A 17,172-nucleotide genomic window follows, 5' to 3' on the forward strand; every position below is an offset into this window, starting at 1 on the left:
TATTTCTCCACAAGATGGAAGCCAAGACCCATCTCTAATCCCGAGCTTTCCCTATGGCTTTTTCTGGAGCACTCACGCTCGGTGCTGTATCCTACAAGCCATAGAGATGCTTGTGAAGAGCAGTCACCTCTTGCTTTTCACATTCCAGTACCCCTTTCTTGTAGCCCTGCTGTTTTATCAACACTTGCTATCCTGGGCAAATGGACAGCTCCATACAAAACCACACCACCAATTTTGGGTTTGTCTTCAGTGCAAGCAGGTTTTTGTGCAGGTTTTGGTTCAGTACAAGCACGTCTGTTCCTTCCCTTGCCAAATCCCTGTCTCACGTTCTGCCATGACCTTTTACAAGTTAATATAAATAATTCCTACTGACTCGCCACTTACACTGAAATCAGCTGCAGGCCATTTAAGGTAAAAAAAAGCTTTCCCTGTATTCCATCACAGAAAATGTAAGATGATGAGAGACACAAAATACATAATGTGCCAGCTGCCTGTGATGATTTGATTCCCTATTTGAAATAAACTCTGCAGGAGTTCTGCACCAAATAGTAGGTTTTTCCATGTATGCAGTATAGGGCAGGATAGAATTCCTGTCTTTTCCAGTTCTTTGGACTCCTACTTGCTGGCTTGTCCTGTGAAAGACAACTCTACCCATCCTAACTTGAAGGGCCTGCAATGTACTTGTATGGCTTAAAAAAAACTCACCTGCCTTGACTGGAACACAGTGAAATACAATCATAAATTGGGTAGGATGGGGAAAGGTCCTTTCTGCCAGGGGAAAAAACAGTGAAAGACAAGAATTGATATTCCATTTCTGCTGAATGCATTTCCTTCTACCACTTAGTTGCTGAGCTGACAAATCATTAACTGCACTAAGGTACTCAATTACATCTGCGCAGCTCAAAATCATTCCTATCTGCTGTGGACTTTTTTTTTTTAATTTTTGCTAGTTATTCATGTTGCCCTCAAACATGCTGCTTCTACAATTAGAACATAGCACTGCACATTTATTGGCCAATTAATCCATCTCTTCATTTTGTTTTAAGCATACATAGTGATTCCAGATTGCTGGGTTCAAAGATAATGACCCTGCCAACAAAGACCAATGTAGTCTGATGTATTTTTGAAGCATTAAAAGGATTTCTTCACACAAGCCTGGGATTGCCTAACACAAGTAATGCAGCTGACACAGCTCTCTGGCCACACCCAGGGACTCCATTTCTCTTTATTTTGCAGTTTCAGGGGTTTGGATACAACAACCACAATCCCAGTACTGCACAAGTCACACATTCAGGACTAAATCACACACACCCAGAACACGTCATAGTAAAGATTTCTGAAAACAACACACGAACAGAGGGATGAAACTTTTAGCACAATGAGCTCAAACTACCCCAAAGTAGTTGTATTTTTGTCCAGAATTTGTGCTTCTTTTTCTTAGAGTCGTTACAATTTGAGACAGAACAACACAAAATTACAAAAGCACTCACTGGAGTCATGATCGAGCACATTACAATGCAGACGGCAGGTACTCCACTCTGGTTCCTGACACCAGGAAGACCCTCAGTCAGAGGAGCTCACAGATAAAGCCATAAAACTTTCCAGAATTTCCATCTGAAACTTCTTTCCATATCCACTCAATTTAAAAATTTTTCTTCCCTTCAAAGAATGATGCAACAAAAAGTTCATCAAATAACTCTTAACAGGACGTCTCTGCCATTTTTCATTCACACTTATGTTTTATTAATCAATCTTCCTTTTCTTAAGTTATACTTTGTGGTATTTGAATCTCAAACCAGAAGAAATATCCCCCCACACACCCATCTAGCACAAAATTAAAAAAACAAATCAACAAAATGCAGAAAGAAAATCTAATAATATTGGCACTAATATCTATCAACACTTGTATTTTGGCTCCCAATGTTTTTATCTCTCTGAGACAGTGCAATTCCAGGTCTTACAACTCAGATTTTGCCTCCAATTAAGCATGGAGCAGCCAATTCCCCCTTTCCTTTGTCCTGCACCAACCCCACCAGGAGGGAGTTGAGAGTAAATCCAGACCCAGAGGGGTAAAACTACAGGATACAGGGGAAAGGCTGCAGGACAGTCAGCTCTTGGGGTTTTAGAAACAGAGGGTTAGGGACAAGAAGGTGCCAAACACAGCAACACCCCCAGCACTCTGTAAACAGTTACTGGGGAGGGTGGAGAAGTTTGGAGGCAAGGGGAGCCCCTTGGAAGGGCTCTCACTCCTTCACCCAGCACCAGCCACAGCACAGGGAAAAAAGCAGGTGTTGCTGCAAGGCCTCCTCCTCCTCCCCTGCCTGGTAGATGTGATTCCTCCATGTGTTCTTCCTCTATTTAGAGATTTGACACAAAATCCCCCTCCCTTTCCTCTCTGGAAGACCTCACACTGCCACACTGCTTTCTGCTCCATCATACAGAAAAACTGAGGTCCATGTCTTTAGGACAGCCAACAACAGCTCTCAAAATACCTGGGAATTGATTTTGTTTGTTTTATGTTTTAAAAAAGCATAATCTTGCTTTGTAAGGTATTTTCACCCATTTTCTTTTAGACCTTGTCCCTTCTAATTGGTTTTTGTGCTTCCAGCTGTTGACAAAAACTCTTTCTGCAATAGAGGAATTTGTAATTAAATATGCAACATTCTCTGTGGAAACAACATTAGAAACACCATACAATTATTTTGCTCCAGTGTAGCTCACATTCACACTAGGTACACTTAGAATATTTTTTTCAGATTTATAAATAATTGGATGGGGAAATACATACTATTAACACTCCAGCACATTAAACAAACATACCAGGTTCTACAACAGACACTTCTGCCTTTGGACTACATAATAATGAACCACCACGAATGAAAAGGTAGAATTTAGTCAGGGGGAAGGGTCACTAGCACGAGCAGTTCTGCTGCGAAGGGGGCGGGTTGTCTGTGAGTCGCATGCCCCTCCCAGAGGTGCCCCTGGAAGTGTCTGACTCGATGCTCTCCGACATCTTCTCACAGATTATATCCACCAGGCGCTCAAACACCTGCCTCACGTTGATGTTTTCTTTGGCACTGGCTTCAAAGTAGTCAAAACCTGTGGAAAAAAGTGAGCAAAAAGTGTCACTACAGACTGATGATGACGGGTTTTAAAATAGCCCTTTTTTCAGAATACACTGTAAGAAAACAAGACATCAGATAATTCTTAAGCTCAGTTGGTTGCTGAAATAGTGAGCAGAAATACTTCTAACATTTATCAACATCAGTAAGATGGGCTATCAAAGGGATACACAGATCCTTTCCACTGCCCTGGCAAGCACATCTGCGGATGATACAGATCTGAATAACCCCAGGAGAAAGGAGGTGAATTCTGCCCCTTTCAGCAGCGAAGGTCCCCTGGGCTGCAGCTGGTGACAGGCCAGCAAGATGTGAGGAACCTTCCTGGGCTCCACACAGCCCTACCCAGGGCCAGGCTGCCCCTACCAACCCCTGCTGCAGTCTGGCAAGAACAGAGGCCAGAGAGAGAAGGGAGATTGTGGCTCATTCCTTCTGCTGACCAACTTTGGCCGTCATGAGCAAAATGCTCCCTGACTTTGGTCTTGTTTTTCCCATTCTTTGTCTGTCCAGATGAAAAGCTCTTCAGGGGGATTAATACTTGTACACCACATGTCACAACCGGGCATCATCCTGACAGGAGGTTCGGCCCCACTGAACTACGCTCAGCTTTAATCTGGTATCCAGTGGCTGGCTCCAAGCCGCAGCGATGAGCACTGACCCTTCAACACTGACCCCTCCTGATAAAAAACACCAAACCAGCAAGGCTGGAGTTCTGCCAAGGAGGGGATGGCACAGACAGCTCTTCCTGCTGCTTCTCACTGACATCCAGGGGATCTCTGGGACATCCAGGCTCTCCCAGACAGCCCAAACGCTGCCCCAGCAGCAGGAATGCGCTGAGCTGTGAAGCATTTCCTTATCTTCAGGGGCCTCAAGGGCCAACCACTGCTTACAACGGCTGGTGCTGCTGTTCTACCAGGTTATTAAATTGCCAGCAGCGAGAGCTGAGGCACACGGAGAGTTTCTTTTGCAATAAGCTACATTCCATTGTGCTTCATTTGGGGGATCTTCCGCATTGCATCAATTTCCTTCGGTTCTGCCACAAACAAAGGGAAAGATAATTTATCTTAAGTGATTGGTGTGTCAGTGCTGGTGGGCTGAGTCACCTCGATGTATCCACCGCATTCTAATGCCTTTTCGAATTCCTGGGATAATGGGTGAAGTGATGATGGAGCTGTTTGCCTCCTAACTGAATAGGGACAGCTTTCCTGCTTCAGATGAGTGCTCTGTCTGCCCCAATTGCTGTCTTTGGTGGTGAATAAAAATGTGCATAAAAAGCACAGGAAATCAGAGAACTGCACTTAGATATTTCCCAGTCCAACACTGGTTTAGCTCCTGCTAAACTAATCTGTTTTGCTTCAGTTCACACTCAAGCCAGCAACGATTTCTTAATCTGATTAGGGTATTATTTCGATGATGTTAATGTCACTATACAAATTTAGATAAACATGCTGAAGGATAACCTTTATGTGAATCATTATGATGAACATTAGCAGTTTAAGCAGTCAATAGCCAGTTAAAGAGATTCCTCCCACCTAACACACAAAATAATTTCAGATAATGCTGTACACATTAATGTGGTTACTAAGGAAAAACTGTTTGATAAAATCGGTTCTATTTTTCAGCCCTTTTAAAAAGTGTTTAGTATTCTGGGAGGGTACAGAAGAGCAGGGCTGGGACAGCACTTCCCAAAGGCTTGATTAGCTTTTGGGTTGCTCTGCACTGGGGTGTGTTTGCCCAGGGTGAGCTGGACAAGCACAGGGACAGGGCAGGGGCAGAACTGGGGATTCTCCAACAAAACAGTTTCCCACTGATGGAATCAGTTGCTATGGTAACTCTGTGTGTGTGTGTGTGTGTGTGTGTGTGTGTGTGTGTGTGTGTGTGTGTGTGTGTGTGTGTTTTGAAGTATCCCATGCTTGATTCAGATTCTAGATGTCAAATTTGTAATCAAACAGATGAATTTTGCAGGTAGAAAAAAAGCATTAGAAGTCCAAGTTGGAGTTCAAATAAAACTCTCTACATTGCTCTGAAATTTTCAGCTACTAACAGTGGAATTATTCCTTCAAAATATGTGGATACACTTGCATGCACAACCTTTTTTGAGAGCAAGCCAGGAACCAAGTTTGTTCACACTGGTATTTTCAAAAGCAAATTAAATTCTGATGGGTAAAAGAGCCCATATCTGCTTTTACAAACTAACCATGTCTCCGTTTGCTTTGCTAGTCCTACATGTAACGATGTGTTATTATAATAATAATAATGATGGGTTAGTTTGGTATTTGCTCATTATTTGGTTATGATGGCAGTGCCTCAAGGCTCCAGTCACAAATGGGACCCTTTTGTGCTTGCCATATGCAGAGTTTAACTTGAAGGCTCTAAACCTGCAGGATTTTACAGACATGCTTTTTTTTTCCCCCCACATGAAACATGAAAAAACAATCTGATTGCTCTTAACTCTTTGGAACAGTGACCATCTTCTTGTTTAAATTTGAATTAAATTTTTAACAGGATTTATTTGCTACTTTGAATTCTGTAACACAAGACAATTGTACAGTTAAATCTTAACACAGAACCCTGATGCCATATTAAAAATATCATATATGCTATAATAGATAATGAAAAATGATAAATAAATTATAAAGTAGTCTGAGTTTATTTTGCTGTTCATTCTAAAATTTTCATTGCAATCCCAATTTCCTCTTAATTGAACTGTTTTGCTTTTTCTATTCCACACCAATAACATAATGCCATTGCTTTATCTGGATAAAGAAGCCTGATACATTATTAAAATGTTTTACTCAATTCTACAGCTGTGATGCATAAACTTCTTGGTTTTTTCAGTGTTTAGTTAAAAAATAAACTCCAACAAAAATCAATGTTTGCATTGATTTGCAATGAGTACATGGTACTTGGAGACCTGGAGACAGAATTGTGTTTATGAAAACTTTTTGTCTTTTCACTCTGCTGGGCTAATAAAAGCTTTTCTCTTCAAATTTCATCTTCTTTCCATCCTTAGACATTACCTTGACAGATACAGCAACACTTCAAGTGTTCTACCAAGCACATCTTGGCCTACTGAGCACAAAACAAGTAAAACGTGGACCTAGAATATAATAGCTCTGCTTTTTCCCTACATTTCACTTCTTAGTTTTGAGTCCATTACTAAAGCATTACTGCTGGAAGGACTTTTTATTGTACAAACTAAAAAGAACACAGAGTAGCAGAGGAGAAAAGAGGTAGAGAGAAAAGCTTTTCATGTACCAAGCTGATCTGCCAGGTGTTTCCCCTTCTCCACAGGAACAATCCTGTCATCCTCCATGTCACACTTGTTTCCAACCAGGATCACTTGTGCATTGTCCCAGGAGTAAGTCTTGATCTGTGTGGCCCTACAGCAGGTCAGAAAGGACAGTTACATTCCATCAGCTGTGCCAGAATACAATCATTTGTTAAATACAAAAACATCTACCATTAATGACAAAATAACCATCCCCAGATTGTGTGTTGGCTCAAAGACAAATGGCCTGTGTTACACATAAAGCAAGAATGCAGACTCTGTAACTCACAGCACTGTTCTCTTTTACTACTCATTAATCTGGTGTGACAATAAAGTTCCTTGTTAAGACTTTGCAAGTGTTACAAAGATCATGAGATCCAGATAGAAAGCTGAACTGAAGAATTTTGGAAGTCTAGGGGTAAAAAAGCTTATTCTGCTTCAGCTGTCATCTGTCAGAGGAACGACAATCAATTACACCTCTTAAAGATTCTGTCCCATAGAGAAAGCCATACAATAGATGTACACTCCAGGCTGATTTACAACTTTTTATAAAAGACAGAACAACAGTAATTTAGAGCAGACAACAAAAAGATGCTGATTTGCTGCAGCACATTTGCTGTAGAGTTTTAGGAGCACTGTAAGAACAGAAGGAAGCATCAAGTCATCTTTGCTTGAACAGGAAAACTGGATCATGGAGACAGAAAACTGCATAGAAACATGGAAACAATTCCTAGAGAGTAACAGGAATTTACCAAATCAGGAAGACAGAGATCAAGGCAAGGCTCTGTGAGCTAATATCTGAACCCAGCAGGATTAAGTGATACCTAAGGCAGCAAACAGCAGATGCAATGACAGACCAGCAATACCAGATCAGTGGCAGAGGGTGCAGTGCTTGGGGGCTTAGGCAGCAGCACTCAGGGGAACTTAAAGACTCCAGTGGAGCTCACTGTGGATCCCAGGATTCTGACCTTACATTTGGCCTCTTCATAGTTTTCCCTTGACAAACAGGAGGCTTTTTTCTGTTTATCCTGAGGGGCCAGTCCTCTCCCACCACCTTGGTGAGGTGTCCCAGAGCCAGCAGCAGAACAGTATTAGCTTTATACCATTCACTTCCATCCATTCTTTCAGACCAGCACAACCTATTTTACCTTTACCAAGTCAGCTCTATCTTTTAAGACTCCCTCCTTTCCAAGGGTAATTAGACTGCTCTGCCAGAAGCAATACACTCCTTCCCACCTTCTCCAGTCCCTCCTCTAGTCCTCAACCCTTCCCACACTGTCCCTCCTAACCACCACTCCAGACTGGACACTACACTTTGAGGCAAACCTGCCATTTCCCAGGAAAGCCAGGAGTCTCCTCAAATTTTTACTTCTTTTTATTTAAACTCTCTTAACAATAAAACACTTGACTCCTTCTCTTTTGAATTAGCAAGAGCCTCCAGCTCTGATCTGCTAATGACAATTTTTAATTAGTTTGAGTTGCTTACTTGCCTTTTCCATGGAAGGAAGCCAGATTTGCTATTCCACAGATAACTATGAAAAAGGGGGAAATTTCCCTGTGCAACTTGCCTTGAAGCAGCAGCCTGGTTGGATTGCATTGGAAAACATAACCCTAACCCAAGACCAGAGCCACAGTGCAACACCCAAATACAAACAAAGGCTCTGGGCAATGAAACTTTTTACATGTCCTCCTAGAAAGGGACTCACTCCAGTCCCAGTTTTGGCTCCTCCAGTTTCATCCTTCTGAGTGCCTCCATGTAGACAAGCCTTGAGGGAGCTAATATGAGTCTGTGGTGAGTTTGTGTGGAACTCTGGGGTTTCTGAAGGCTCCTCACAGAATGAGGGGACTGCAGAAATCAACCAAAAGCCCAGAAGATGAAATGTCCCCAACCTCCCTTCATAGGCAACAGAAATAAAGTCTCTCCAGGGTCAATTTAAAACACCGTAACAGGCTCTTCTTCTGACAACCAGTTCAACCTCTGGACTCATTTCAGCCCCTGACATTGTGTGGGGACACATTGACAAATCTCAACCATTGAAACAGAATTACTTAGAAAATGAAAAAGAAGCAAACAGACTGAAGGGTCCCTCACAGAAACACATCCCTCTTGTTTTGTACAAGTTAGTGAGAAATCTCTTACAGAACAACAACATTTACTCTTAGTAGGAATAAAAATGAACCAACCAAAAAAATGTTATGAAGGACATCTAAAAGAAACCTTGATGCCCATCCAAAAAGAATGGCAGCAAATTTCTAGAAGATTTGGAAAGACAAATAACTAATTAACAAGGCTTGTGCAACTGAGATGTTTCAACAAGTACCAGGGTGGCCCAATATACACACAGGGAGAAACGTATTTCTGTGGCACAATAAAAATGCTGTGCCTTGTTTGTGCTGAATCCCCCAAATTAACGATAAGGCACGTTTTTTGTGCTTTACACTTTGAAGAAAAATAGTCTCAGGTTCACAGTTAACAACAGGAGGTATCAACAACCCAATATAGAGATCAGGTTTAAAGATAAATAAAGCTGATGGTTTGAGAACCCAGCTGTCACATATCTAAATTAAATTTTACCAATTTTTATTTGTCTTCTATGAAATTGTCTAGATTGTTCAAAGCAGAGCTTCCATAATATTTTCTATTTACAGTTTCACATACTGAGTATATTCTAGTTCCAGTACAGTTTCAAATGAGATATAAACCACTGATTTATCTACACACAAAACTATCAACCCAATGCCAACTAACAGCTATCAAAGCAGACTACTAAAAAAAATTCTGGAAGCTGAGCTGAAAGTCGTGAAAGCTCATTCAACCCTTCCACTCACCCTATAGAAAACACATCTTATATTCAAAGACAATAATTACATATTTTCAAATATCAGGAGGCTGTTAAACAGTCATGTACCAACGAACCAGAGATGAAGATAAAGGCTCTGAGCTAAAGGAGCTCAAGTAACAGACACCTTATTTTTCCATGGAGACCATAGCTCCTGACTGAAGACCAGATCCAATGTGATGGGGTTTTAAAGCATAACCATATCCTACAGCACAGTGGGGGAAAAAAACCCAAAATCCTACCTATTTGCTATGTTAGAAAATGGCATGGGCTGATACAGCAGCACCAACATCAGACAAAAGCTTTTGTTTGCATTTTCTTGTGCCTTTGGAAGTTCAGAAAGCAGTTTTTCAGCCTAGTAAAAGCCACGTCTCAGCTGCACAGCCACTAGAGGACTCTGCTGGCCCAGCCATGCTGTGCTGCACCCTCATCTCCTCTCCTATGGACCAGCTCCAGGAAGGAAGGAAATGTGCTGATTTTATCCTCCCCACTACATCGTTTGTGCTCAGAATTGTAAAACTGGTTGGAAAGATTCTTGATACACACAGTAAAAATACACTGATGGTTCACCTCTGTCCTTTGGCTGACAAGGTGCTCTTAGCAAAGATATTCCTGCAGCTCTCGTGGCACTGGGAGACAACAAGTCAAACAGACAAAGATGACCTTTCCCAATTCTTACTCTTGCACCAGTGCCTTTGATGGAACAGACTTTAGACCACTTCCAATATAAAACTTCATCTGTACAAACTTTAAAATAGTAGCAGCTCAGAGATTGAGATTTGGTATTTCTTTGTCTGAGTTCATGACTAACAAGTAAAACTTACTAGAGCAGAACCAACAGACAAGTAGATGAACTCTATGGTCATATATATCTTGTTCCATCAGGGAACCAAGCTGAAAATGTTTATAGTTTACTGAAAGATATTGCCCTACCATTCTACCAGAAAACATCCCCGTGCAGACACTTGCAGAAGGTTCATCTGAGCTTGGTGGAGGGTGTGCCACATGGAGGAAACTGTTCCTGGCAAAACCTCTGGGTTTGTGTTTCCAGCAAGGAACAGAATTACTCCTCTGTCACCAGCTGCTGAAGGACAACTTAGGATGTGCTGCAGTTCTCCTGCAGGCTGGTGTCATGGTCCTGGAGATGGGGTGAAAGTGGAGGCCACATCTTTAGACATGATGATCACAACCAACTGCCTCAGTGGAGAGTGAGAACAAAACAGGGGCAGCCCCAGGGGAAAGCCAAGCTGTTAGAAACAACAAACCACATCATTGCAGCTCTCGAGTTCCAGCCTAGACTGGAGGGTACAGAATAGGTGTTCAGCAGGCAGGCAGGCTGAGCTGGATGCTGAGACCCAGTGCACAGCCCGCACGGCACGTGCTGCCAGCACATCACCGAGATCACTGCAGACCAGTCAGACTCAGGGCATTACATCAACCACTGCCTTTCTCTGCACCCTCACCACACTCCCCTGCAGTGCACAGTGACCAGGTTACAGGCAGAAATGATTGAGGGGATTCATGGCGCTGCTGCTTCTCCTTTCCCCAAACCCTTGTGCATCAAACAACCACTGTTAAACTGGATTGGTTTAGCACCACAGGCAGAAACCTCATAAGCCCAAATAATGCATTGAAGGATTTCTTTCTTTACAATAAATTCAAACTTTTAAAAGCAACAACTACTGCAGTATGTTACACTACTCGAATTAAAACCTTGTCATTGAAGTGAAGCTGTAGAATATTTTCCAAGGAAAGTTTCTAAATCAAACTACTTATCCCAGGGTTTAGATGAAGAGGAAGGAATATGGTGATGCAGGGTGGGATTTCTCATGTTCTCAACAAACATTTGTGAGGAGAGAACTGGCCAAAACCCAACCCCGCCCAAGCCCAGCAGTGTTCCATACCAGTCCTGCACTGCATTGAAGGAGTCCTCACTGGTGATGTCATACATGAGCACAAAGCCCATGGCTCCCCGGTAATAGGCTGTAGTGATGGTCCTGTATCTTTCTTGTCCAGCTGTATCCTGGAACAGAAGAGAATACTTAGCCTTTAAGACTTCAGTTCTCAGAAGCAAGAGTTCAAATGAGGTCCTGTATCTAAAATAAGGCGAACACTTTTTGTTATTGTACATTTTAAAATTCTCATTTGCTCCCAACTGAAATGAACTCTGCTTACATTTTAGCTTTAATTAGGCTTTTGCATCAACCATGATTTGTCAAATGCATTTTGACACATGTACTATTAAAAAAATACCAAAGATGTCAACCCTTTAATTGCTCTTCTCTGCCTCAGCCTCAATGCAATAATGAAATGTTACCAGAGTTCACTGAAAGCTGACACTTCAAGGCAGAGGCAAAAGAAAACAGTCCAGGATGTACCAGGCAAAAAGACATTTACATGTTGCAATTCAGCATCACGGTCCGGAAAATGTCCTTGGGAGAGGTGCTGTGGGTCACTCAGTTCTTACCTCAGGTTGGAGGCAATAATTAAAGATATGATGCAATGAACATTACTATACAGAGTGAATTTAATGTGGAATATCCCCATCACAATGTCTGAGGTGCACATAGTAATTTGAGATTTCCTAATCTTCTTCTGTTGGTTCAGCTTAATTCCCTTTACTTGTACAGCACTGCAGAGTACCTGTGCCTGTGTTTGTCATTCCTGTGCTGGAAGCACAAAGGTGAAACTCTGGCATATGCAACAGAAGAATTCTGAAAGACCCATGACAGCTAGAAAACATGTCAACCACCATCTGTTGGATGCCAATAACATTTGTGCCTCACATTTTTCATGCCTGCTTTTAAACTGAGGAATATTTCTACTTCCAAATCAGCAGTCCTGCAGCCAGTCTGTTTCTCCTGGACAAAGGAAAGAAGTCATGTGCTGAATGTATCTCTCATTCAGGAGCTATCTGTCAATTGAACAAACACATTTATTTCATTCATTTTTTGGCAATTGGCAGCTCTGTGAACAGCTGCAGGGAGGCAAAAGGCTTTGCCTTCAAAGCACATGCTCAGTATGGTGCTGACTGCTAGTTACTGTGATGGTTTAGCAGTTCTGAAATGAGCAGTGCTTTAGTCCCCCAAAGCCCACACTGACGAAAGCATTTGCTGCCAACTGGTTTAAAATGTGATTAAAGTTCTTTTTTCTAGAGAAAAATACCCTAAAGGACTTGTCAACCTTGTAATTAGCTGGAAAAGTGAAATAAATCCATGTAGAGCACTGTTGCAGGAGTACAGAGATCAGACAGAGCACATCACTACAACCCAGTAGACAGTGGGTGGGAAACCACTCAGCTTTAAAACCATCTTGTCCATCATTCCCACACATGGATCTTTGTATTTCCTGCATGCAAGAGACAGTGTTGGCTCTTCCAGAAGAGAGAGCAGCCAGTCTGTGATCGCCTGCTGTTCTGCACCAGGGTATCACACAGACCATCTCTGCAGGAGCCTCTCTGCAGGAGGAAAGTGCTTGTAAATAAACTCCCGACAGCTTGCTTAAAGGGCTCTGCCTGTTGCACTACTGTGAGACCATCCACAGCTGGAACACACTGTGCATTTCCCAGTGGAGAGGCTATGCCATTTCTCCACCAATTCTCAGGAAAAAGAAGAGGCTTTTTCCTCTAAACCAGTGCATTTGTTTCAAGAGGGGGTGGTCCACTGGCGGATCATGATGAAGCCTCGTACCCTGGCCGAGAAAGAGTCTTCCTGTCCTCTCCTGACATGAGGTACCAGAATGAAGTGGACTCCACCTTGCAGCCTGAGTGACCTTTTCTTCTCCTGCCAGTGAGAAATCCACCACAGAGCACTCCAGTATTCACTGACACCATATCCTGACTTGGCTGCTGACCAGCTAAACCAGCCATGAAAACTAGATCCTAACTACACTTCTTCAAGCAGGAAAGTCTCAGCAGCAATAGTATTGTCCTTTAATTCAGAGAGACATAACAGTTGCCTTATTTTAGCCTGAGTTTATAAAGACACAAGGCTTATTAAATCATCAGTCCCCACACATGCACTTTTGATCAAATTTGACTGAGGGGAAATGCTTTCAAATGTTCTTACAGATGTCACAAAAAATAGTTGATAAGGTGAAGAGAGACCTTAAGGATATCTTAGCTGGGAGGAAAGCTGAAGTGCAATGATCTTTGTCCAGCACTAGGAGAGAGGCTTTCTTTGTGCCTCATTAGGAGAAAGCCCTAAATCAATATTAGTAACTTCACAGATTCTGCAACCAACAAATCCAAACAAATCCATAGAGGTCTGGATTCTTCACTTCTCATGCTCACAGCATTATTGTTTTACACCTGCATTCCCAGGTTCTTCTCTCTCCCAAATCTCACCTAGTATTTTCTCCTCTGTTTGTAACTAGTGCTCATTTTGGCTTAGGGCATGAGGATGTGACTAGGCAGTCAGGGATTGCAAGACATATTGTCTGGCTACATGTGGCATATTTTGGAAAGAAATTAAATTTTGACAGTGGCTCAGAGCAAGGACTTTGCTCTGGGGACATCTATCCAGGCTGTCCTGGGAAGCAGCCCCAAGGGATGCTGAGGGTGACTTCCAAAACCTGTCCTGATACCACCTCAGTACCTCAGCTCAGTGAGCAATTGGACTTACCTGTGATAAAGGCACATTGTGCTATGGCTTGAAAGCTCTGGAATTGAGCAAATCTGGTTTGCTGATTGCAGATTCTGCCTGTGAACCCCTGTGTGTGGGTGCACCCATTTATATGTTAGGGAGAGATGGGGCTGTAGGAGGCACAGAACCCCAGAGGGCTTTGTACATCACATAGTCATAACCCATTCTCTGGTGGACAGTGCACTTAGCTCATTAGACAGGTAATTTGCATATTCATTAGGACACACTTAGGTGTCTGCCTTCTCAGGTTATCAACAGGAGTGTGTGTGAGGGAAAGGCATCCTGTATTTCATGGTATATAAATTTTATTCCCACCCTTGCCCTGGTAGGACAATGCAGAGATGTGATTCACCTCCCTGAGTCACCGATGGCTTCCTCGCTCTGTTTTACTGTACAGGTGCAGAGCATGTCATCTCCCCTTACAGGTTTGCACTTGCATTTCTACAAATGCATTTGAATTGTTGTAATACCACCCTGAAATTACTTCTTTCCTCAGGTTACATTAGATTTAGACAGCGATAAATTGGCTTAATTTTCTTGGTAGCTTCAGTGAGCACCCCCTATACACACACACAGCTGCCTCAACATAAATAAAATAGACTGCAAAATCTGAGCTCACTTCTTTCAGCACTTACAATAGTTGTCCTTACCTCAGTTTAAACCACCAGAAACCTTAGGTAATTAGGCATTTCAGGTTTTGACGCTCAAGCTGTTTATGCAATGAAGGAGAAAATAACTGACAGAGATTGCTCCCCCCCCACTAAGCTGTTTGCAAGATTTCCAGGTAGACCACAAACTCATTAGAAGACAAGTAGCTGAGGCACAGGGAGGGATCAGCAGAGAGGCGATGGAGCACTAATTAACAGTCTAGCCAAAAGCCTGGGAAGGAGAGCCTGAGCCCTCAGCATCCAGCAGCCCGCTAGGCTGTCCCTGATGAGGAATCAGGGAGCTTGGCTGTAACCAAGCACAGAAGGGTGTCTGGGAGGTGTATTTACACCAGTGTGCTAACAACTCTGTTCTTCTGCAGCTTATGTATGTGCCTGTCTTTGATACAAACAATTAAAAACACCCACAAGACCATTAGCTGGTAGCTTGAAACAAAAATTTGAAGGTTTTGCATTAATGAGCCATCAAAATTCAGTGTTATTCAGAGGAGAAAGAGACCTAAATGGAATAGCATTGTGTGCAGATGCCCTCTAGTCACAAGATCCATCACATAAACATTCACAACAGAAGCACAACCAGCTTTCCATAAATTTACTTGGCTGTCTCAGCAGAAACTGCAAGGTACTTACACAGAAAACATATTTGAGTTTTTAAATTATGACAGATGCCCTTTGCTGCAGGTCTGAAAAATCAGAGTCCGTCATTCTGAACCATCCATCTCCTAGTGAAGATTTCCAGCCTCAAGTTCTTTGTTCCAACTAAAATGTCACTGAAACATCCAATCTGTATTGGATTTAATCCTCTTAGCACCATGACTTTTCTAACAGTGTATGTGACAAATAGCCTCTAAAGAAATAAACCTTTCAGGTTTTTTAAAGGATTATGGTTTGATTTTCATGGAGTTTGGGTTTTTTGAAAGAAGAATAATACCCAAGAATAAGAGTTGCTTATTGTCCAGCTAGCTGGCAACATTTACAAGGTGCATGTACTTGGCACCATCCTTGCTTAGGCTGCTCAGAGTCAGAGCAGGGGCTAAGTCCACTCCAGAAAACAGCACCCACCACAGTTTGGGGCTTCACTGTGGTAAAGACTTCTTCTCCCTGCTATTCAGCATCACATCATAACACCTACACTATAGGGTTTTCACCTTGTTTGGAGTTTAGTCAGCCTTAGAGACAGGATAACCCACTTCCAAGCCCTGTGGTTAAAGGGGCAGCACATTGTTAAGACATCCAGGTGTCAGGGAACATCTCACTCCCTGCAAGCACAGCTCAGTTCTCAGCAAGACCAGTCACCTCAGCTCCTGTTGTCTACCTGAAAGATAGCCCCAAGAAGCAAGAAATAGAGGTACCTCCTGAAGGCCACCCATAACCTCCATTCCACCCCACTCTCTCCCCATATCACCAGGTGCTCATGCAGTCCCCTCCACTGCTGCCTTGCTCTGCCTTCCCCCCTGGACTGATCTGCTTTTCCTTACCATTCAGAACTGTTGCAATGTGAAGTGCTAAATTTCCCATGGCCTCTGGCAAATCTAGTTGTTTTGGTCACTAGTACTGGCTGTCTGCTGCAAGGTGGCTGCTCTGTCCCCATCCCACCACTCTCCTGCCAGGACATGCATTTCAGACATGTGGGACTGGGCCTGCCTCAGCTGGATGTTTCCCCAGTGCTCAGTACAGAAAGGATCTGTTCTGCCATCGAAGCTCCTGGATGTTACAGCCACACATGCACATTTCTTTGCACTAGGAGACTTTTGAGTGGAAGCCAATGAGAATCAGATAAACAAAAGTCACCTTGGAAGGATGAAGGGGAAAAAAAACAACCCACCCACCAGGTACCACAAGGGAGAGTAGCCTTGGACAGACTAGGATGTGGCATTAATAAAAGAATGTTAATATTGAGCTTAGTGTTCCTGCTGGCAGCTAGAAATAGGAACAAACAGGCAAGCAAGATGAGTCACTGGTTAAGACATGGAAAAGATGTGATGTCATGAAAAACCTGTGAAGTTTCAATTGCTGCCAGGAGCAAAATAACACCTGGTTCCTTCAGAACTCAGCTCTGATTAAAATGCTCCAGTTCAACAGATCACATTAAGCATGTTTTTTTTCTCTCTTGTTGTTGAGTGCTCCCACTGCCCAGAGTCACTGGAACCTACTCAGACACCTTTAGCTACCTTGAGAGCCAGTTTCATTTGAGCAATATGCAGGAAAACATTTCTGATGTGAACACTCCTGTCTTTTTTGACGAAAAGCTCTATCGTTGCCAAGTGCCTTTTAAACATTTCCCCATTATGGCTATATTCACTTTTACTCTTCAGAGGCAGTAAAACCAGCAGCCTTGGATAACTTCAGTACTACCAGTTCCACAAACTTCACTTTTTCTATCCTATTTCACTTCACCCCGTACAGAAGGTTCTACCACCCTGTTCTCTCTAACTGCTCCCACCAGAGAGATGGAAACTTTTTGAAAAGAGACTTTTAACACATGGAGAGTCTGCAAGCGCTCACCAGCATCTGGTCAGTCATCAGAGGCCTTGGTCACACCCAACACACACACTTTTGAAGTCCTCTGTAGCTCAGTGGCTGTGTGTCCTTTCAGGTGAGGCACTGCACTTACTTTTCAAAGTATTTTTGTAC

At 42.7% G+C, this 17,172-nt stretch overlaps 1 protein-coding gene across 2 annotated transcripts in view; it reads right to left on the reverse strand.

Annotated features, from left to right (window-relative positions):
* Window positions 1-1,205: 1,205 nt before the first annotated feature.
* RAB3B (RAB3B, member RAS oncogene family) overlaps window positions 1,206-17,172 on the reverse strand; it is a 50,403-nt gene continuing 34,436 nt past the window's right edge. For both annotated transcript variants that reach the window (XM_071564719.1, XM_071564718.1), the window contains 3 exons: window positions 11,135-11,253; window positions 6,378-6,502; window positions 1,206-3,099 (listed from right to left, as the gene is read on the reverse strand). In XM_071564719.1, the coding sequence (XP_071420820.1) occupies window positions 2,912-3,099; window positions 6,378-6,502; window positions 11,135-11,253 (432 nt within the window). In that variant the 3' untranslated portion in view covers window positions 1,206-2,911. The remainder of the gene's footprint in view (window positions 3,100-6,377; window positions 6,503-11,134; window positions 11,254-17,172) is intronic.

The sequence above is a fragment of the Pithys albifrons genome, chromosome 10 (assembly GCF_047495875.1).
Source record: "Pithys albifrons albifrons isolate INPA30051 chromosome 10, PitAlb_v1, whole genome shotgun sequence".
Taxonomy (NCBI): domain Eukaryota; kingdom Metazoa; phylum Chordata; class Aves; order Passeriformes; family Thamnophilidae; genus Pithys; species Pithys albifrons.